Source organism: Schistocerca cancellata, chromosome 3 (assembly GCF_023864275.1).
Source record: "Schistocerca cancellata isolate TAMUIC-IGC-003103 chromosome 3, iqSchCanc2.1, whole genome shotgun sequence".
NCBI classification, from domain to species: Eukaryota; Metazoa; Arthropoda; class Insecta; order Orthoptera; family Acrididae; genus Schistocerca; species Schistocerca cancellata.
The window spans coordinates 845117174-845141069 of record NC_064628.1 but is presented as its reverse complement, the minus strand read 5'-3'; the positions used below and the strand labels follow the sequence as shown (position 1 = coordinate 845141069).

At 45.0% G+C, this 23896-nt stretch overlaps 1 protein-coding gene and 1 non-coding gene across 2 annotated transcripts in view; both read left to right on the top strand.

The window, feature by feature from the left end:
• Nucleotides 1-23896, top strand: part of LOC126176603 (toll-like receptor 2) — a 400052-nt gene that overhangs the window by 232722 nt on the left and 143434 nt on the right. The window contains exons 6-7 of the mRNA XM_049923763.1: nt 3084-3236; nt 18507-18573. Coding sequence (XP_049779720.1) covers nt 3084-3236; nt 18507-18573 — 220 coding nt within the window. The remainder of the gene's footprint in view (nt 1-3083; nt 3237-18506; nt 18574-23896) is intronic.
• Trnat-ugu (transfer RNA threonine (anticodon UGU)) lies at nt 6007-6081 on the top strand. Its single transcript has one exon. It is a non-coding gene; the product is annotated as a tRNA-Thr (tRNA).

The following is a 23896-nucleotide window of genomic DNA, read 5'->3' as shown; positions in this document are numbered from 1 at the left end:
CATACAAAGGGGTTTGCAATGACTAAGACAGTTCTAGATGGGCAAATTAATATATGTAACAATTCACTGACCGTGTTAGCGACCAAAGGAAAAATAAACATATACAACAGAACCCAGCAGGACTGTCGTCCTAAAAATCGCGACACCATGTAGGAGTTCTGTGACATTAATGAAAGATGTTAAGCGTGTTTCTGCATGTGAAAGATGATGTACGTTCAAGTTTCACACCATTCGCATAAGGGTGGTCCTAGTAGCACCGCTAGGAGGACGCAAATCGAATGAAGTAATAAATAAATTTAGAAAATCGTAATCGATTGAGACACTGCTACTAATGATATCATGGCCACCTGTTTAAAAAGTATTTATTCATAAAGTCCCATATTACAATTTTGGCCATATGGCTATTGTCAACTTGTATAAATCCATATAGATATATATGTTTACCTTGTATATGTTATCTGTACATATGTCATAATCTTGTCAACATTGTTGTCACCTTATCCATAACTAACGTCAAACAACTGTTTGTGCTCAAGTTGTCAGTAATGCAGTGCACAATTTTCGCAGTACTCCACTTGAAAGCTACCACACGGCCCAAGGTGGAATAGTGAAATTCTGTGAATAAATAGTTTCTACCAACTGGAGAGGTATAGGATTGGTTAGCAGGGCACATGGGCTGCTGAGGTGGAATACTGAATGCATCTGAGGACACAAAAATTTATTTTCACCACGTTAATTAGAACAGAGCACTGCTAACAACATAATGAATAATTAGTATTTGCAGATGGCGGTGATCTACACCCATTATTCAATTGTATTAAAGCAATGAGATTGACTCAAAAAATTTTAAAAGGAAAACAGTGTTATGGCCCCAACTTCAAATTAATAAAATAGTTACTTAACACAAATATAACTTTAACATAACTGGAGATCTGAGCTCACTAGTTGTGAATACGAAAAATAAAAATTTGTAAAAGCTATAAGGTTCCAAAAATACTCAAATAGCAAGGTCTCATAAATAAGAGAATTAACTATTATGGAAAACATTAGGTAATATGATGTTATGATAGCCTAAAAGATCTACACAGCAATCAGTACATTCTCGACGTTTGGCGTTCACATCGTTCGCGCGTCTGAAGTCCGTGATCGAGAACTCAAGTGACAACAGGCAGGAGGGCCTGCGCACACCAATAACTTCTCCTGCCAAGAGCATCGCAGGAAGATTTTTGAAAGACATCATGTTTACGCCAGTGACTGCTAAGCTTTTTATTTCCAGTGTTGCAATTTCGGGGTTAAGGCATTATCAAGTGCAGATGTTTTGGCTTTAAACCATGTCAACTTTATACACGCTGACACGTTTATATGTCGTTGTTAATTGCTGTTGTATACATTCGTGACGCTGCTAAGTAGTGCGAGCACACATGTCCATATATCGTAAAACAGCACAGTATGTACATACACATGTTTGTTCCACCATCACTAGCAACAGCGAAACATAAATGTGTCGGCGTGTATAAAGTTGACATGGGTTAAAGCCAAAACATCTGTACTTGATAATAGCCTAAGGCTGAAATTGCAATAGTGGAAATAAAAAGTTTAAAAGTCACTGGCGTAAACATCAATTCAAAAATTTTTACGTGACTGTGAGTCCCAGTTATGAAACGTTAATCGCAGGAAGTCAATGCTCACAAAGAAAGGCGATCATGATTTCTTCTACAAAAAATTATACGAAAATTGATCGAAAAATTTTTACATGCAGATGTTGACAATTATCGCAGTTTCTTTTCACGAATATATTTCCGTTATTAATATGTTCATTGTATTGTCATAACCCGTTTTCCTCTTTCCATTTTTTTAAAATCACTGTTGGTTCCTGATCTATATTTGCTACTTACTAGACTTATACAATTTATAATACATAATAAGTAATAATTTACGAGTATTGGTGTCGCGTTGTCGCCACTTTTTGACAGGTTTGCCGCAACAGGGTGCCACAACTAGACTACCCAGTGCGAGTGATGGGGCAACGAACTAACATCTCTAAATCAAGTATTCAAGACAGTCTCTAGAATGTTTTGAAGAAGAAAAAAGTGTCTACAGAATTTGTTCGCAGACATTCGTACGCCACATGGGAAGTTCAAATGGTTCAAATGGCTCTGAGCACTATGGGACTCAACCTCTGAGGTCATTAGTCCCCTAGAACTCAGAACTAGTTAAACCTAACTAACCTAAGGACATCACAAACATCCATGCCCGAGGCAGGATTCGAACCTGCGACCGGAGCGGTCTTGCGGTTCCAGACTGCAGCGCCTTTAACCGCACGGCCACTACGGACGGCCACATGGGAAGTCCGTCGGCAGAGTTCAAGCAGTCAAAAGATGTCCACTAATAAGCGTGTACATCCTTTTTGATCAGATACAGTCAATGATGAAACTTCCTGGCAGATTAAAACTGTGTGCCGGACCGAGACTCGAACTCGAGACCTTTGCCTTTCGGTTCCCGGGTTCGATTCCCGGTGGGGTCAGGGATTTCCTCTACCTCGTGATGACTGGGTGTTGTGTGATGTCCTTAGGTTAGTTAGGTTTAAGTAGATCTAAGTTCTAGGGGACTGATGACCTCAGATGTTGAGTCCCATAGTGCTAAGGCCATTTGAACCAACCTTTGCCTTTCGCAGGCTAGTGTTCTACCAACTGAGCTACCCAAACACGACTCACGCCCCGTCCTCACAGCTTCACATCTGCCAATACCTCGTCGTTTCATATCGGCGCACACTCCACTGCAGAGTGAAAATCTCATTCTGGATACAGTCAATGACGTCACATTCCAGATGTGTAGATTGAGGCAGAATATGCTCAAAGTGCTGGGAAGGCGTTACTTTCGTTTCTACCGTCTCATTTTTTGGCTCTGGTTGCTATCGCAGTTATGCATTGAACTGCTTTTGCCATTGGCTAATTTAACATAATCGCCTGAGTACAGATTGTTACCGAAGCTGTGAAGTCGTAGCGCCGGCCTACAGCTGTGGCACGGCTGCCCTGTGGGACGCGATGCAGTGTGTGGTGACCGTGGTGCTGTTGTGTTGGCAGCGGACTTTGGGCTGGTGCCGCGGCTCCGCTCGCTGGTGCTGCACCACAACTCGCTGCAGGACGTGCCGGCCGGGCTGCAGGCGCTGGCCGAGCTGCAGCGGCTGGACCTGTCCGACAACCCGCTGCAGAACACCGACTCCGTACACGTCCTGGGTAAGCCTGCCACGGCGCCGGCTCGCCACTTCACCGCTTTCATAACGGTAAACTTAAGTCCACACGTTTAATAACCACTTTCACCAATTCGTGAACTGGCTTATAGCTCATACGTCAATTACGTATTCACGCACATTCTACAAATTACTGTGTCTATTGTGAAACGCTGTAATCCTAATCATAGTTGAGTACTGCGTTGTCGCTTCCTGCGCACGGGGTCCCGGGTTCGATTCCCGGCGGGGTCAGGGATTTTCCCTGCCTCGAGATGACTGGGTGTTGTTGTGTTGCCTTCATCATCATCATTCATCCCCATTATGGTCGGAGGAAGAGAATTGCAAACCACCTCCGCTATGACCTTGAAACGTCCCCTTGGAAAAATTTATGAATGATTGTGCTGGTAAACCCCTTACGTTATTTGATTTTCAAACAGCTGAGCAAAACTGAACGTACTCAGACATTTCTCTCTTTACTTATTCTGATAATTACTAAACTGACACACAATATTTTTAGCGCAACGCAATCTGACTTTTTAATAATCCCTACAAAAGAATGGCCCTGACTAACAATAACCTATACCTTTCATGAATCACTTACCTCACAAAAATCTTCGTTACTCGAACTACTGCAATGCAGCGAGCGCCACTACTGCCAGCTAAATAATTGATTCTAACTACTGAAGTCACTAACTACTGATAGGCATAGTTAGCAAATGAAAGATTTTGATAGAGAACAAACAATGTATTTACCTTAATAGTGTTCTAAAGTCATAATATATATGTCAGTTCATGACATCCAGTATTACAAATTTACTCTCTCTGATGGACACACGTCCAGATCATCCGCTCTCAAAACTCCGCCATCTCTCTCTCCACATCCACCACTACTGGCTGCTCACCTCCAACTGCGTAACGCTACGTCCTGTTAACAGCCAACTGCCCAACACTACAATAGCAAATATTGCAACAATGCCGACCAGCCTCAGACTGCACACAGCACAGTCGGTGATTTTCATACAGAGTGCTACGTGGCGTTATCAGCATAAAAACCTAAACAGCCTACGTACAACCTTCCCTAGTCGGCGGTGCGAGTCTCCCTACGCTCTTCGGAGTATGGGACTTCATCATCATCACTAAAGACTGTAGACTAATCACATTTTAGATTGCTAGGCATTAAAACTGCAAATGTCAGGTAGTATTGCAAACGACGAAATGTTATACACGTTGGAGTCACATTAATGTGACCACAACGTATTTTCGACGTCAGTATGCAATAATAGCTCGCAGATGGCAGGTGGCAGCACTAACAGTGGAGGGTATGCAGGGTGTTTCCGTAGGAGCGTGCAAAAACTGTAACAGGACATAAAGAATGCTCCACTGAACAATTTGTGGTAGGGAACCTGGTATCGGAGAAGCGAACTTAAGGAGATATGGAAGTAAATTTGTCTACCGCTTTGTCTAGGATTACTGTTTTCCAACTTATTTACAACTAAAATGGGTACAAGCTTATACGTACCGTGCTTCAGCTGTGCACGGCTCGTGTTCATGCCATTTGTAGTTTGTCATCTTCTATTAGGTTACTACCGCCTCGTTTTCTTATTCCGTTTACTGGCGTCTCTAACTTCCTGGCTTACTTCCCCGTGAGCGGCGGCAGCAGCGCGTGTTGTTAAGTGAACTGTCGTAGCATCCCTCGAGCGACCGATAGTATCTCCGGGTCGTCGTGTGTCTGGGAGACGGACCAGCAGTGCAGTCGGGCCGCAGCTGCAGTGAAGTCGGGGACGGAGCGTCGCTGTGGCGCGGACGCCGCGCTGGATTAGCCCAGCGGTCTATGGCGCTGCAGTCATGGACTGTACGGCTGGTCCCGGCGGAGGTTCGAGTCCTCCCTCGGGCATGGGTGTGTGTGTGTTTGTCCTTAGGTTAATTTAGGTTAAGTAGTGTGTAAGCTTAGGGACTGATGACCTTAGCGGTTAAGTCCCATAAGATTTCACACACATTTGAACATTTTCTTGAGGCGCGGACAGCCAGTGCTCGCCGACCGCTGGCGACACACATGAACTGAAATGATAATTAAGTGGACACCCTAGCTGCAAACAGGCGTTGATGTATTTCGTTGGGGACATGTTGAAAATGTGTGCCCCGACCGGGACTCGAAACCGGGATCTCCTGCTTACATGGCAGACGCTCTATCCATCTGAGCCACCGTGGGCACATAGGATAGTGCGTCTACAGGGACTTATCCCTTGCACGCTGCCCGTGAGATCCACATTCCCAACAAGTCCACACCACTACATTCGTAGTGCGCCTAATAGATGTTTGCCCATCATATTCATTACTCGTGGCAGATTAATCTACCAAGTCGCGTACGCATAGCACACGCTATGCCCGAACTCGTACGGGACTTGGTAGATTAATCTGCCACGAGTAATGAGTATGATGGGCGAACATCTATTAGGCGCACTGCCCGCATCTCGTGGTCGTGCGGTAGCGTTCTCGCTTCCCACGCCCGGGTTCCCGGGTTCGATTCCCGGGGCGGTCAGGGATTTTCTCTGCCTCGTGGTGACTGGGTGTTTTGTGCTGTCCTTAGTTTAGTTAGGTTTAAGTAGTTCTAAGTTCTAGGGGACTTATGACCACAGCAGTTGAGTCCCATAGTGCTCAGAGCCATTTGAACCATTTTATTAGGCGCACTACGAATGTAGTGGTGTGGCCATGTTGGGAATGTGAATCTCACGGGGAGCGTGCAAGGGATAAGTCCCTGCAGACGCACTATCCTCTGTGCCCGCGGTGGCTCAGATGGATAGAGCGTCTGCCATGTAAGCAGGAGATCCCGGGTTCGAGTCCCGGTCGGGGCACACATTTTCAATATGTCCCCAATGAAGTACATCAACGCCTGTTTGCAGCTAGGGTGTACATTTAATTATCATTTCATTTCTAGAAAAAGCTGCATGGTCATCCACGGTAACTGTTCTTTCGGGAACAGATACTACCGTCATATACACATGAACTGTCCAACGGAGGGAGATTGGATCGGGCGACCGCTGGTTGGTCGATCGGTTGGTCGTCTCATCGGCCGACGTATATTTGGTCCTTTCGCCGTTTCCGGGCCTGGCCAGTCGGTCAGTTGGCGTGGAGCAGCGAGGAAGTCTCCGTCCCGCGTACTCTGGCCGGGGCGCTGGCGGTGTGCATGCGCGGTTGGAGTGTGAGGTGCTGCTTGCGAGTGCTACGAAGTTCGCCGCCCACCGATCTTGGAATGAACGTTGAGTCCTCACTTGACCTACTATCGAGCCTCAACTATTTGCATTTCTTCGTTTGATCCTGGCTGGCGCTTTTGGGACATTCCCGAGAACAACAACATGTGTGTATTCAAGTCGGCTAAGATTCCAGCCGTCTTCCTGTAGAGTTTAACTTAATTTATTCCCTGTTATTGAAGTTGACCCGCGGTATCTGCTGCCTTGTGACCGTTGACGTTCCAGTTACCTGTGCTGGTCGCTGACGTAATTTTCAGCAGTGCATTTTCCTCCTCGTGTTGTTGATGTCCAGCGCGGCGTGTAGTACGATAGCTAAGGTGTTGTTGGTCGTTGTGGGCGCCAATATTTTGTGTCATTGTATTGAAATCTTGTGGTCGTTTTGCTGGTTGCGTGGAGCGGAACTGATATTGTTGATTGGTCGGGCGGCTGTCTGTTGGTTAGGTTCCCTTCAGGTTAAGAATTCGTTGGACAGGCTGTCTGTCTCACCTAAACGGGCAGTAGTGTTACAATCCCAGGCTGACCTTCGGAAACTTCTTAGCGCCGTTCCTTGTGTATTACATAGTGATTTCCCTGTTTTTGTTTTAGTTATTTGGTTGATGTGTGGCCTTCAGAATCTTGTATTTTAATTTTGTTTAGGCCTTGTGTCTTGGATTTTGAGTGTGCTCTTCAGCCGATCTAAAGTTAATCGAAGGAGGTCGATTAAATTTTTGAGTGTTTTGCATCCTTGTTGTAATATTGTGTGTTGACAAATAAAGGCTGGCCGTGTGGCCAAGCGGTTAAAGGCGCTACAGTCTGGAACCGCGTGACCGCTACGGTCGCAGGTTCGAATCCTGCCTCGGGCATGAATGTGTGTGATGTCCTTAGGTTAGTTAGGTTTAAGTAGTTCTAAGTTCTAGGGGACTGATGACCTTAGAAGTTAAGTCCCATAGTGCTCAGAGCCATTTGAACCATTTGATAAATAAAGTGTGTATGTTGAGTGCAACTGACAGCAACGTAATTTGGCCCCTTTCCACAACTTAATCCGCTCTGTCCTGCTAGCCCAGGCATATCAGTGCTGTTTATTTACATACACATTCTTCCTGCAAGGAAACAAGGAGGACGAGCCTGATTAGTAGGAAGTCTCCCTGTGTTTGAGGTTCTTGCAAAAAAGTTCTACCTGAATTGTTGAAGAACGAAACCTTGGTGGTTCGTGCGAGGACATGGATACAACATAACGGTGCACGGCCCCATTTCAGTGTGAATGTCCGCAGCCATTTCAATAATTTCCTGATAGCCCGATTGGAAGGAAAGGTCCTATTCCATGGCCTGCGAAGGTCATCCTTACCTGAATCCTCTTAATGACGTGTCTAAAGTCATTTGTGTATGTGGCCGCACTGGATACGGAGATGGAATTAGTTGCCAGAATTGTAGCTGCCTGTGATGTGATTCGAAACTCACCAGGGACATCTGTCAAGGAGCGGCATAATATTGTTCGCTGATGTTGTGCTTGCACTGAGTTTAATAGCGGTCAGTTTCAGCACATTTTGTAAGATACAGTACAAATGGTACATTCATTGTGTCAGTGATGATATTTGTAGTTAACTGTAACTAACGTAAATAAAAAAGTATACAGTAACGTGATTTAATTTCTATTATGTCCTTCAGCTGGCTTTTCCGACCTCAGATTCCCTACCTCAGACTGTTCAGTGGAGCATGCTCTCTGTCCTCTTAAATTTCTGCACGCTCTTACGGAAACAACCTGTATAAAGAGTGTCGGGGGATGCGGAAAACACTGTAGTCATTGCCTTAATCCGGAAGCGGAGCGATTTCTCTGAAACCCTTTAGGGCATGATCATCATCGGCTTTCAGGCCACCGTGGTTAAAGCATAACGTGGATGGCAAAATGGCATTATCCAAAATCGACGGCGAGGCGACTGCGGTGCACCACGGGACATAGAGAACAGGAGAAAGCAATGGCTGCGGAGATGTGTGCGAGCGAAGAGACGTGCAACTGCTGAGTAATTGACCACTCAGATGAACCGAGGGGCTACCAACAATGTCTTCTCAACGACCGTTCAGGGCCTCTTTCTTTCCCCCATGCTGAGTGCTGTCTACGACGACGAAAGCTGGGATTTGTACGCCACTACAGCAACATGACGTTAGTCGCAACAGGAGGCCTTTTCAGATGAATCACGCATTACGCTTCGTCCGACAGATGACCTTTGGCATGTGTGGCGTGAAACGTCTGAAAGCAGGCAACCAGCAACGATCGCCGGAAGTTTCCAGAGCAGATGCCATTCCCTGTCTGACGTCGTTATTCTGGAAGGCACAATGGATCAATACAAGCACGCATCTATCATTGGGGACCATGTTCAACCCTGCACGCAAATTTCTCCTTGGCACAGTGGTATCTACCAGCAGGACAACCCAACGTGTCACACAGCTCGAAGTGTATGTGCACGGTTTGAAGAGCACCAGTATTATATTACCCCACTGCCCTGGCTACAGGACTTTCTTTCCTTCTTCTTTCGCTTTTGCCGTTTTCCCCGCGGATACGCAGGGTCGGCATGGTTAATCGGATGTGGAAATGTTAGTTGAAGGGGTGGCCGGATGCCCTTCCTGCCGCCATCCCGTACCCTCCGGGAAGGAATTAGTGTACCCCAACTGTCTGCGATCAGTGTAATCCATAGAATAGTGCGAAAGTGTTCAGATGTCTTGCGAGCCGTGTAACTGAGGCGGGACGTGGGGACCAACCCGGTATTCACCTAGAGGGATGTGGAAAACCGCCTAAAAACCACATAGAGGCTGGCCGGCAGACCGGCCCTCGCCGGGCGGATTCGATCCGGGACCGGCGCGCCTACCCGAGTCCAGGAAACAGCGCATTAGCGCGTTCGGCTAACCTGGCCCCTGGCTACGAGACGCCCCGGATTTAAATCGAGCCGAGAATCTGTGGGGCCACCTCGACATGGCAGTTCACGCCACGGATCCTCAGCCGCGAGACTGAACGATGCTGGTCACAGCACTGGCGTCGGCACGGCTCCACAGCTCTGCCGCTACCTTCCAGAACTGTCTTCCTTCTCCCAGCACGCCTCGCAGCGGTACTGCAAAACATGGCTATTTGGACGTCTGACAGATGTTCAAATTAATGTTAATGGTCTGTTTACATTGTGCATAACCCCATAGTAAGAAAGAGTAATCAATACATTTGTACGTACACAGTGTGCAACATTTATTACACCGCTGGCAGCAACATTGCCTCTAACCTGCCTAGGCACAGAGTCGAACAGAGACCGGATGACACACACGAGCACGACACTCCTTGGTGCTTTAACTCTGAGCCATAGATCATCAACCTCAGTCGTTGGCGAGTGGTCAGGTGCCAGTTTCTCGACAATTCATGACGTTTTCATAGGGTGAGAAATCGCTAGCTATGGCAATGGTCAAACACCCTATGTATCGACATTGGTTAGGACAGCACAGAAAACACTCTTGCGCTATCTTGTTGAAGAAGGCCACGGAGATCTCAGAGACAGCTCACAGTCAACGGCGTTAAGACGTTAGAAATGTAAATCCTGCTGTCCAAATTATTGGCTATGCAACAAGAGGTGATCGTGTTATGCGCCCAATCACACCAGGTGGTACGTCCATATGTCGATGCCTAATGCGCACTGGCGTCTCGAACCGCGTGCTTGCTGCGGTCGCAGGTTCGAATCCTGCCTCGGGCATGGATGTGTGTAATGTCATTAGGTTAGTTAGGTTTAAGTAGTTCTAAGTTCTAGTGGACTGATGACCTCAGATGTTAATTCCCATAGTGCTCAGAGCCATTTGAACCAATGCGTACTGGATGTATTGGTCTGCCTCGGAGCCTCCACAAACAGGTACTTCCATCGTGGACGTGGAACTAACTGGGACTCGTGGTGGCATTCCTGTGTCAGCTGTTGTCTGCTGGAAGCAGTACTGTGTATGGTTGATGGGTGATGTTTCAGAAAGGAACTTCATTGATTCGAAGCTCACGTCACATGTCTGTCTTTAAGAAATTACGCCGGAATCCAGCCTCGGTAGGGACAGCATTTTTATCCGTTTGTGAATACTCTGTGGAGTATTTTGGACAGAAGCTACACTAGATGTTAGCGAGGCATAGATGAGTTTCTCAATTTTTGAATGTGCTGAGAACTGCATAGAGGTCCATTTCTCAGACGGAAATAAGGCAAATAGGTCGGTAGTATGAGCTTTCACTGTGTGGTTTGTTAGATTTGTGGAACAGGAGCCTCTTGGTCGTCCACGGCTCGGAGCAGATATCTGCGTATACGATGGCACTGCACAGCGTTGCTAGAGCTTCTACGAAGAAGAAGGGAATTTTCACGATGGTGTCAGGTAATGGAGTCATGAACCGGTGTTGTATTATGTTTCGTAGATAGTGTAGTTTAATGCCGTGTACCGTAACTGATCTTAATTTGGTTTGTGACCTAATGTGAAAGTACAAAACATTTGATCAGGCGAACATCCACAAATGAGGAACATATTTGCAGAATGAGAATTCGCCTCAGTTGCTAGTAATTTTCTAAATTTATTTCACGACCAGTTTACAAGCACAAAGCTTAATCTTTAGGTGCCACCAAATAGATATGAAAGCATAAATAAGTGGCGATAGGCCAGTCACTCATTGGGGATCACACTCGCGTCAAACAAACGCATGCGAGCGTAGGACAAGCAACCACAGCTCCCGGCTGCACAGCAAGACATGAAAGTGAAAGTGTTAATAGTAGGCACCAACGCTTAGTGTGGTTGTACTGATACGCTGGGTGACATACGGGGTCACGGAGTGGTACAAGTTTGAGTTATTACGAACAGTGTGGATTTGTTCAAAGTGCAAGATATGTTCCCAGCCCAAGAAAGCTATTTTTTAACGGCAGCATGACGCCACAGGCGCGTTCTCCACACGTGACGAGGCCAATGTCGCCCTGGGAATGCTTCGTTGACTTCTGCTGAATGGCCGATCTGACAGCACAATGAAATGTACAGAAATCTGAGAAACAAAGGGAAGTAAACATGCGCAATACCAGAGTGAGATTCACTGTTTCTGTAGTATACAGCGAGCCGAATCAAATAAGAGTGAAAAAAAAAACTACTCAGTTTGACAGAGGAATGTGTGATTCTGTTTTTGAAACGCTTGCAGACGAATTAAACGAGTTCTCGATCGAGTCAGCTCTCGAGTTGTATCAGCCACAACACTGTACTACCAGAACAGATGAGTTTTGCTTCAAATATGTTTTCACATCCACAATACAGAAAGCCATCATGAGAAACTTTCTGCGGTGGTAGGCGCTGGACAGAGTGTCCATGATAGTAACATATCTGAAGTTATTGTTGTAGGTCTTATGGACTCATCAATTTCGCTTTCATTAGCGGTACGCATCCTACTGGGTATAAACTTAGGTCAGTTCGACCAGCACCCAAGAATAATAACCCAAACTCAGCGTGAAACAAATTGCCAGTCAGTAAATTGTCAACAGTGTGTAAAACATTCGAATATGTTTTCATCTACTGCCTTATCCACAATAAATATGAATTAGGCTTCTGAGAACACGATAGAACAGATATTTGCACTAATCATTGCAGCTGACAGCATCAAACAAGCCACGGCTAGACGCGAAGAAAATATTTCGACACGCTTCATTTCAGTAAGGTTTTTCATTCTGTTTATTTCCGTTTAGTACCGTAAATATGAGTCACATTTTTCTGCATATCTCATTGAGTGACGCTGGATAAAATATCAGATTCAGTTCAACTTATTTACAAAATACTAACTAATAAAACTAAGACTACGAAAAGTGAAATGTGATACACAGCATTCATTTTTATCATAATAGTAAGTTTCATCCTCTCCTCCGAAGGGTAGAGTTGGTGTTTCAGATGTAGCATATTTGGATTCCTTAAAAATATATCCGCCTGGGATCGAAGTGAGGCAAACACGTCGGTGTTTTCTGGAAGGGTTGACTAGAATATATCTGAAAACCGAGGGAAATCTTGCGAAAACTGTGGATGGAATCTAAAGATCGTAGAACCTTCAGACGTTAACACTGCGACACCTACTTTCATGTTTGACTAATTTTGATCAATCTGAGACGATACGGACTAAATGTCATAAACTTCTACACGCATAGTTTAGCGCAAGACTTTTTACGACTGGGTCTGATACATGAACGAGTTCATATTAGTCAATTATGCACGAAGTGAAGTGTCCCAATAACCTCTGCCGCATCTAGGAGTTTAAATGTGAAATATGATACAGTATAGACTTTCCCAGTTAAAGCAAATGATTTGAGGGAGTTCCCCTGGGGATATACTTGTTGTTAAATTAAACTGATTCTTATAAGTGAATCCGAGAATGTTTGCATACTGAAGTTGGTGATATTGAGTTTGTAACATCTGGAACTTACCAAAGTCAATCAAACAAACGTGTTGTAATATTAGCATACGAAAAATTCAAATTCATGAAGTTAGTTTTTCTTCTGATATTTCTTTCTTGGTATTGTCAATGCACTGTTAATTTGTTGCCTGTAATTATCCTAGATTATAAAAAGCACTGTGGCACTCGTCTAAACGAGATACTTAAAATTCGTCTTCCTTCATTCCTTCAGTCAGATGTAGACGTCTGCACTCTTCCTGCTATGATTCTTCGTATATGTGTACATCGATCAAACGCCAGTAAATGGCGGATCAGATGTAAATGAATGTAGTGATTCTCACATTCTTTGACCGAAAAGTTGTGGACAATGAGTATTTGTGGTCCTCATTCAGACAAGAAAAATAGCGTAATTTTTTATTACCATTTTTATTTCAGTCTATCGTCGCATTCATGTTTATAATGACTACTTTTTTCGTTCTGTTTTATAATATCTTTAGATCTGCAATAGTCGCAGACCGGCACGTCGACTAAATGTTCTGTGCTCAGATTATCAGTCACTATGGCGTCCATTGTTTCATAGTTATGGATCATTAGGAATGTCAACAATACAATGTTTTTCTTCTACAAAATTCTTCTTCGTTCTTTTTACAATCTTGATTGTATATGTCTTTCAACAATAGAGAAAATCTGATTGCACTTCCACATTTGCTTTGTAGTTATGCATTTCATTTCAGTACCGTCACTTGCACAGTAGGCAAGTTTCTTAAGCCTAGCCGCATAACGCAAGCTCCTCAAACACATGAAACAGGCGTTTTATTTCGACAGAATAATTTAATTACCAATCACTTTCAGTAATTATGTATTGTAAAACTATTATCAATTTTGATGGTAACATTAAAATTTATAACACTACTTAAATATATACAAATACGGATTTTCATTTAACAAATATGTTTTATGTGCATATTACAACTTCGACATCTCATTTTCTGATTTTAATCTGCGATTGAAAAAGAGTGCTACGTTAGAGATGTTTTACTCAAGGAGAATTTCCAAAACGAGAAAGTGTAAATGTTAATTACTGCTCTGCCTGTATCCTGGAAAAGTAGCTCATTGTGTAGGCTGGAAATGTCTGTGTAAAGAGGGGAACTCTTATTAATGAATTGTCCTATGCTCTTTACGACAGACGCATTAATATTTGTACATATTCAGTTTGCCCTGAAACAGTTGTGGATACTCACACAGTGCAGGTATTCACACACGGCATTAGCGATATTGCTGATATTCGTTTTATAGTCATTTGTCCGTGGTTCAAGGCATAATTTTTGACCTAAGGCTGTTCTTAAATGATCGAGTACATTTTTCCAGCACTGTGGTTCACAGATTCCTTTTACCCGATCCATCAACAATTTGATCACTCCTATTTTCTGCCTGGGATGATGATTGGAATTTCTGTGCAGGCATCTATCCGTGTGAGTGGGCTTTCCCTACACTTTATGCACTGCAGTTCCGTCATGCTTTCTAAGTGCATGTACATTCAATATTAAAATTTCATCTTTCTCTGTTTCCGTGGTGAACTTAATATTATTCACAAAATTGAAAAAATTCAGAGCGTTATTTTCCTCCATGGGGCCATATAATAAATGTACCATTCTCGTATCGAAACAAACATGAGGGTTTTTCTTCGCCGTATGAAGGGTTGCTTCTTCATATTTTTTGCATAAAAATTCGCTACAACTGTACTAAGTGGGTTCCACACAGACACACCATCGGTTTGCTCGTAGAATTATTTGTCCCACTGAAAGGAAAGGACTTGTTTAAAGATATCTGCGATGTTCCTAGAGAAGTCATAGCAAACAGTGATCCATAAAAACTAAAATCCTCTTCTCTTGCACCAAAATGTGCATATAAACTTCAAAAAGAAGCGTTAATACGTACCTTAAACACAAAATTCCTTTGTCTCACACTATCGTATTAGTAAAATCCAATAATTACCATGTTAGGTGCACAGAGAAGCCATAGAAATTCATAAGCTCGACAAGAATTTTAACAGAAAATATGAAGAAAAAGGATTTAAATTAGACAAGTCGTGGACCATAGTGCTGAATAAACCAAACGCGCTAACTCTTCCCCATTACAAGTTTCATAGCATATGACGGCGCGATCCCGCAATCTCAGATAACAGTCTGATGACGTTACGAACCGACCGTTGCGTCGATACATAAAAAACAGTTCTGCTTGGTGAGCTATTCAAGTCTGCCAATGGCTCTGCTGAAGTTTCCAGCACTGGAAGACGAAGGTTTGTGCAGAGATTTATGCCTTGGACCGCGGCCTGTTTCTCTGGATACTGGTAAGGACGAGCACCCCGGCGTGGCCATGTAATGACACGTTGCGAGGAAGCTGGCACGAACTCTGTCGGGGCTGTGGACTCGCGGCGTTGAATTGAGGTTAGGGATGGGAAAAATTGACAGATTTAAACCGATACCGGAATTCTAATTCGTAATTTTTTTCGTTTAAACAACGAGTAATGTTTGTTCCTCAAATATGCTTTGTCTTGAAATATTACGTCATTACAGAGAAAGGAAGAGGAGATCAATAATAATTCGATAAAAATGCAGTCAGAAACGGGCAACATACACATGGCATAAAAATGGTACAGCACTGCTGGGACAATGGTGTACCTCTTACCATTTGATGTTCCGTATTAGATGGTATGTGTGTATCTGCAGGTGCAAGACTTGCCCAGTCTAGTCTATATGGTAATTTCTCACTGTCGACGTCGGACGTCTGTCGTATTACAAAATTGGCACAATCCCTAGGATGGAAGTATTTTACAAGTTTCGGTATCAATGAGGCACAATGCTCCATATTCTTTAACAGATTAAATACGACAGGAGTGGCAACATACTTCTGTATAGTGTAAGAAGAAATAGAGACTAACCGATCTGCCGGCTGTTGCTGCATAACTCGCCTTTACCTGCTTCTAGCCCATTAAAACAAACAACACGAAAAATAGAGTTCTTGCACCGCAGTTTTCACCCTTCAGCACTGACTATTCGTAGTGTCCAAATGGTAGTATGATACCTGATTAGAACATAATTTTTGGGCTGATTTTCAAACAATTAGAATCAGTAGTAGTCAAGTTCTTATCGCTTTTTGAGAAAAGTATCGAAAGGTGGATGGGCTAAGACCAGAATGCTTCTATTTTTTCTTAATTGAAAGAGAGTCCAAGTGGGAATACAACAGCTTCTTTATTGTCCTTCCGGCGACCAAACAACTGTCCGTTGCGATTTATAATTACGATTTAACCCAGCCTCTACTGCAGTTCCAAACAAAATACAATTTTGCGGATTTTATTCCACCTAACTCCCTGCAGCTGGAACTAAACAATCAAATGACTAACACTCGAAGAAAGCTCTTTTCCAACGCTGAAGCCTACTTCTCGTCATTTCGCTGTCGTCACCAATGGCACGTCGACGAGAACTTAGGGCTAGTTTCTCATTCAAATGAGCAAAAAATAGGCAAAGTATGGAAATCTTTTGAGACAGTGAAAAGACCTACAAATGTTCTGTTTGTGGATTTTGATTGCTCATAACTTGAACTTTATGTTAGATTTCCAGGAAAAAAATGTTGCCCTTAATTGCGGTTTCATCAAGGCCCTGCGAGTTTGAAGCATGCACACTACGTGCAGTGTAGTCCCTAAGGAGTTATCTGAAATCGAAAATGGATAAAATCAATTGATACTACATTACATTTATGGGAGCTTATAACTAATCACAATGAGATAACCTTAAATTTAACGATATGGTGCTAACTCGAACATTGAGTTCGATTTTTGGAGGTTTTTTCACTCCTCATGACCTTACAAAAATCAGTTAAAATAAACAGATTTCATATCCGAGGGTTGGAACTTAAATATTGGCAACTATTTATTCACAACCGTTACAAAAGAGTTACATGTTTTCACCTGTTACAGTCCTTCAGAGTATTCACCAGCGTTGTGTAGAACCAGTTGCCAGTCATGTGGAAGGCGTACAATACCGTTAGCAGATCCTGTTCCGTTTGTTGCGAATGGAGCGGTCTGCTGCCTGTCGAATCTCTGGAATAGTTCTGAAGCGAATGCCAAGAAGCCAGTCCAACGAATGGCGTCATTATGGCTCGCCGCGAAAGTCGAAAGTGCGTTAGCGCCCCAGTATGGTGAAAGTTTTGGTGATTCTCGTGTATGACTGTGATGGTGTTATCCTAACTCATTACGTTCCTCCACGGCAGACCGTCAATGCACAGTATTACTGTTCGTTTCTGGAGCATCACCTGCTACCAGCTTTGCGAAAGAAGCGGCGACACTTTCTGCGCAACCCACCCATCATTTTGCACGACAATGCACGGGCGCATACAGCGCAAGCTGTGGCTGCTCTGTTCGGTCGATGGGACTGCGAAGTACTGTAAAATCCACCATACTCCCCGGACTTACGTCCTTGACAAGAACTTTGACTTGATTCCGAAGATGAAGGAACCACTTCGTGGCATTTGCTTCAGAGCTGTCCCAGATATTCGACAGGCAGTAGACCGCTCCATTCGCACCATCAACAAAACAGGCTCTGCTAACGGTATACTACGCCTTCCACATCGCTGACAACGGTTTCTACACAACGCTAGTGACTACTTTGAAGGACAGTAAGGGGTGCAAACATGTAACTCTTTTGGATCGGTTGTGAATAAATAGTTGCCACTATTTAAGTTCAAATCCTCGTATTACAGGTAAAAGCTCCCAAGAGAAGTAGAAGTTGATAGGTCTACTTTGAGTCTTCGGGTCGATTCCACAGTGCCAGGTCTTGTAGGCGATGACATCTCGGTCGGCAAAAGATTCTAGTCCAGGTAACGACGCGTTCTCACAGCGGACAATTGCGAGTGTAAACCATCCACTGCTAGCTGCTCCAGTTGCGACATCGAGTGAAAACTTAACTCGACATCCACGGGAAAAAAAGGTCTATGAAGACCCGCCACCCGCCACAGCATGCCAGTTTATAAACACATAATCAGCCTGGAAAATAAACTTGGAGCAAATGGCACTGCACAATCTTTTATTCTTAATTGACCTATTTTTTTCCGTGGACGTCGAGTTAATTTTTCACTCGATGTCACAACTGGAGCAGCTGGCAGTGGGTTGTTTACACTCGCAAATGTCCGCTGTGAGTACACATCGTTACCTGGACTAGAATCTTTTGCCGATCGAGATGTCAGGGGACTGATGACCTCGGAAGTTAAGTCCCATAGTGCTCAGAGCCATTTGTTGAGACACCGGTAATTTTAAGCTGTTTTGACAGTCGGAAACGCTGCAGTTGAAAAAAAAATTTGTGTTACCAAAGATCGGTTCAAATGGTTCAAACGGCTCGGAGCACTATGGGACTTAATATCTGAGGTCATCAGTACCCTAGAACTTAGAACTAGTTAAACCTAAATAAGCTAAGGACATTACATACATCCATGCCCGAGTCAGGATTCGAGCCTGCGACCGTAGTGGTCGCGCGATTCCAGACTGAAGCGCCTAGAACCGCTCGGGCACATCAGCTGGTGAAGACCGGTTGCTCCGGCGTTACCCGCCATTCGTAATGCAGGTGCGAGACGGCGCGTCTGTCGGCAGGCTCGCTGGCGGCGCTGCGCGAGCTGCGCCTGGCGGGCTGCGGACTGAAGGCGCTGCCGGAGCAGCTGTCGCTGCCCGCCGGCCTGCAGCTGCTGGACCTGTCGCGGAACGGCCTGGAGCAGCTGCCGCCGCCGCTGCCGCCCGCGCTGCGCCGCCTGCTGCTGCACCACAACCAGCTGACCGCCACCCTGCGGCTCACGCTGCACGCGGCCGCGCCGCCGCTGCTGCTCGTCGACCTGGCCGACAACCTCATAGACCAGCCCGTCGACGTGCTGCGCGGCGACAAGTGAGTGACTCGCACAGCGTTTCCAAAGGAGGACTACCTGATTGTAAAATTAAATAACGTGGAAGCTAAGACCGACAGACGCATACAACAAACGCAATATTTAGACGGGAAGCTGCAAGACTTTTATACACATGTTTCGAGGTAATAAATACACTACTGACCATTAAAATTGCTACACCAAGAAGAAATGCAGATGATACACGTGTATTCATTGGACAAATATATTATACTAGAACTGACATGTGATTACATTTTCACGCAATTTCGGTGCATAGATCCTGAGAAATCAGTACCTCTGGCCGTGACAACAACCTCGATACGCCAGGGCATTGAGTCAAACAGAGCTTGGATGGCGTGTACACGTACAGCTGCCAATGCAGCTTCAACACGATACCACAGTTCATCAAGAGGAGTGACTGGCGTATTGTGACGAGCCAATTGCTCGGCCACCATTGACCAGTCGTTTTAAATTGGTGAGACATGTGGAGAATGTGCTGGCCAGGGCAGCAGTCGAACATTTTCTGTATCCAGAAAGGCCCGTACAGAACCTGCAACATGCGGTCGTGCATTATCCTACTGAAATGTAGGGTTTTGCAGGGATCAAATGAAGGGTAGAGCCACGGGGCGTAACACATCTGAAATGTAACGTCCACTGTTCAAAGTGTCGTCAGTGCGAACAAGAGGTGACCAAGATGTGTAACCAATGGCACCCCATACCATCACGCCTGGTGATACGCCAGTATGGCGATGACAAATACACGCTTCCAATGTACGTTCACCGTGATGTCGCCAAACACGGATGCGACCATCATGATACTGTAAACAGAACCTGGATTCATCCGAAAAAATGACGTTTAGCCATTCGTACACCCAGCTTCGTCGTTGAGTACACCATCGCAGGCACTCCTGTCTGTGATGCAGCGTCAAGGGTAACCGCAGCCACGCTCTCCGAGCTGATAGCCCGTGCTGCTGCAAACGTCGTCCAACTGTTCGTGCAGATGGTTGTTGTCTTGCAAACGTCCCCATCTGTTGACTCAGGGATCTAGACGTGGCTGCACGATCCGTTACAGCTATGCGGATAAGATGCCTGTCATCTCGACTGCTAGTGATGCTAGGACGTTGGGATCCAGCACGGCGTTCCGTATTACCCTCCTGAACCCACCGATTCCATACTCTGCTAACAGTCATTGGATCTCGACCAACGCGAGCAGCAATGTCACGATACGATAAACCGCAATCGCGATAGGCTACAATCCGACCGTTATTAAAGTCGGAAACGTGACCCCTGGCCCTTATGCAAGCAGTTATTCGCCTTAGCACTAATTAACAGAGTTCTTGGACGATCTGAGCTATCTCGTGCCAAATCCTGACAATTGATGCTTAGATCCTAAAAATCCCGATGTGCTTGGTAAAAACCGAAGTCGTAAATTCGTTTGGCGTAATGGCTGGGAACCCGCGAAAGGAAGGTTCAGCCACCTAATTAGAATCGTTTTTCTTGTTCTTCGCGCCAAAGGCACAATTCCTTCGCGAATTATGAGAATAGCATACGTAAGGGTATCTGGTAAGTATAGGTAATGTCATGGGTGTGTGAGTAGTGTAGTGTCATGCTCGTATTGGTGATGGAGTCGTCTCAATGAAAGGCAGAAGCGCTGCATAGTCAATAGGTTCACAAACAAAAGATACATTCATTCGATAGCTTTCAGAATACACCTCTTTTTTCAAAATTGTAGGAAAACAAAGCACACAAACACACACACTCTCACTAAAATGCATACGCCTGTGCTCAGTCGACTGTCAGCTAATTCCTGGGCCATGGTGAGTGTACTGAGGTGAGATAGGGTATGAGGTCAGGTGGGATGAGGATGGAGTGAAGTGGCAGGCAGGGAGAGGGTTGGTGGAAAGTGTCTAGCATCTCGTGGGAGAGTGGGGTACAGATGCGAGGATCAGGGAGCTTAGATGGCTGTACAAATGATGTCACAGACTAGATAACAGCACACAACTATCTGATGTAGGGACACGAATTGGTCCTGGGTGCTGCTTGGGGCAGGGCAGGGGATGGTGCGTACACACACACACACACACACACACACACACACACACACACACACACACACTACTGGGTGAGGGATTGGAGGGATTGGGGGGAGGCAGTGAGTTACCTTTGATTTAGTCCAGGAAGGTTACAGGAGCGAACAATGTGCTGTAAGAACAGCCCCCATCTGTGCAGCTCAGAAAAGCTGATGGTGGTGTGGAGGATTCAGATGGCACGGATTGTAAAGCACCTATTGAAATCTCACATGTTGTGCTCTGCTATATGTTGTGCCATTGGGTGGTCTTCCTTGTGTTTGGTAACAGTTTGGCGGTGGCTATTCATTCTAGTCGACAGCTAATTGGCTCTGATACCAATGTAAAATGCTGTGCTGTGGTTGCAGCTCTGCTGTCACAGGTGGCCTGGCCTCTGATTGGGTAGGATAAGCCTCTCATAGCACTGGAATAGATCATGCTGGGTCGGTGTATTGGGCAGGCCTTGCAAATGCATCTTCCTCAGGGGTATCAGCCCTGTGGCAGGGGACTGGGGGAGGGAGTGGTATAGGGTTAGGCTAAAATGTTGTGGAGGTTGGGTAGGCGGCAGAACACCATTTTGGGAGGGGTTGGAAGTATCTTCAGTACTATATCCATCATTTCAGGCATGATGGTAGACAATCAAAGCCCTATGAAGGATGTGGTTCAGTCATTCCAGTCTGGGGTGGTACTGGGTGACAAGGGGAGCGCTTCTTGTGGTTGGTTCTTGGGGTGGATGTGAGGATCAGGTGAGTGTGAGGATATGATATAGGATATCTGTTTGTGAATTAGGGGTGGGGGGTATTGCCTGTCGGTTAAGGCCTTTGTGAGGCCTTCAGCATACTGGGTGTGGGAGTTCTCATCAATGAAGGTGTGTCTACCACAGGTGACCAATCTGTATGGGAGGGATCTTTTGGCGTGGTGTCACATTGCAGGTACTGTTGGTGATTGGTGGGTTTGAAGTGGAGCAAGAGGATGGCTTCAACATCTAGGAAGGTGTTGAAGTTAAGAATTGAAGAGGATAAAGTATTCTGAACTTCGGTCCAGATTATAAAAATATCATCAATAAACACGAACCAGAGCAGGGGTTTAGGTTTTTGGAGCTAGGATGGTTTCCTATAGGTAGCCCATGAAGAGGTTGGCATATGAGGGTGCCATGCACGTACCCATGGCTGTGCCACAAATTTGTTTATATACCTTCCCTTCAAAGGTGAGGTAGTTATGGATTTGGATGTAGTTGGTTAGGTGTACAAGGAATGAAGTGCTGGTTTGGAATCTGCAGGGCACTGGGAGAGATAGTTGAACAGTGATTTATTTTCAAAAAATAGTCTTAAGAATTTATTTTATTTGCTAGCGATTCATCAAGAACATTAACACATTTAATCACACTATGTAAGCATGGAAGTAGTTACCAGGAAGTAACTGATGAAATCATAACCACATTCCTTTTAACAAATGGGAATTTTATTCACTTTAATAGTACCTAAAAGCATTTTTTTTAAATAAACAAATTTAAAATTATAATCAGAAAGCACCCTCTAAATATCAAAGTTACAATTTATTCAGAGGCAGAGAGAAACAAGTTTTGACTATATGAGCTTTCGGGCAGAGAACCTTGCCTCTCCCCTTTGACACGGCCATAGTTACGACTGCTCACAACAGCCTCTGAAAGAGTACACTGGTGCAAATCTGCAACATCCCAGATAAGTTTAAACTAAGAGTCTTAACAATTTACACAAGCACATTAACTATTCTCCCCCCCCCCCCCCGTAGCAGGGATGGAAATAGTACAAAACACTAACAATTAAAATATTAACCTTGCCACCGAAGGTGCAACTTAATTTTAACTTCTAAGAAAAGTCTTACGGTGAAAGGGTGGCAACTTTATATACTAAAATGACCATTTAAATAGAAGCCCATGAAATACAATCTTATATATAATTCTACAAGGTTGGCCAAACAATAGTTAAGATGCTCTACAGTACACAGATACCGCCTTCCAAGGCCATAGGCAATAATATCAAAGTTTCCAAAGATCAAAACATATTTCAGGTATTAGGCCGTTACACTCCAAGCAATAAATTCGTTAACACACCAAATCCGACAAACATGACAAAGGTAGCTACTAACGTGCGGTAGATTGATAGGGAGAATACTGAACAACCCGAACCGCAGGTTGCTCTAACCCATCCCTACTCCACAAGGGAGAAACGGACCACTCAATTTATAAACAACCACCTTCCTGTGGGTGGGCAAACGGAGAAGAATGGTGGGACGACCCCAAAGCAAAACGGCTGGTGACCTCACCAAGAAAACAAGTAGAATTTAACAAGAGTAAATCTAACAACACATCACCAATCACTTAACTTCTAATAAACTGCGATTTCTCGAGAAGACCTGGCGCAGCACCCCCAAATCGCTCTCCCGAGCCGTCTGCTGCCAGCTGCTTCAACGAATGCAGGAAGGCCCGCCGATCTCCCGTCTCATGGTGTCGCCACTCGCACCGGCCAGACTGATGTCGTGGGTTGACTCCTGTTGCTCTCGTGTCGACCGCGAAGTCACTACTCCTCGCTATATGCCACGACCCACTGGACTCACGTGGCGACCTCACATGCGCCGAGGCTCAAGACGGACAAGTCATCTTGCGTCTCAGTGCGCGACCAACCAACCGATCGAACCAACCGCCAATGACCATTGCCTGAGCAAACTCGAGCAGACTGGCGGCCTAACGCGGAGACTCAAATGCAGGAACTAAACCCTGATCAGGCGACCACTCAGTCCTCTTACTGGAGGAGTGGAAAGACTCTCATTTTGCCGGCTTTAACAAATGCGAACGGGAGACAGACTAGTAAGCTGCGGACGAGAGAGTGAGCCAGACTGACCTACTGGCGAGATCATAGCGCCCCTTAAATGCACGTGAAAAGGCAACCTTTCCCCTTTCACACCAGAGGGAGACACCAAAGCTGCAATTGCCACAGCGGCGCCACCTCCAGAACCGGAGGGAGACTGCTTCACACTACGCACTGCAGCGCGCTCTTCAAAA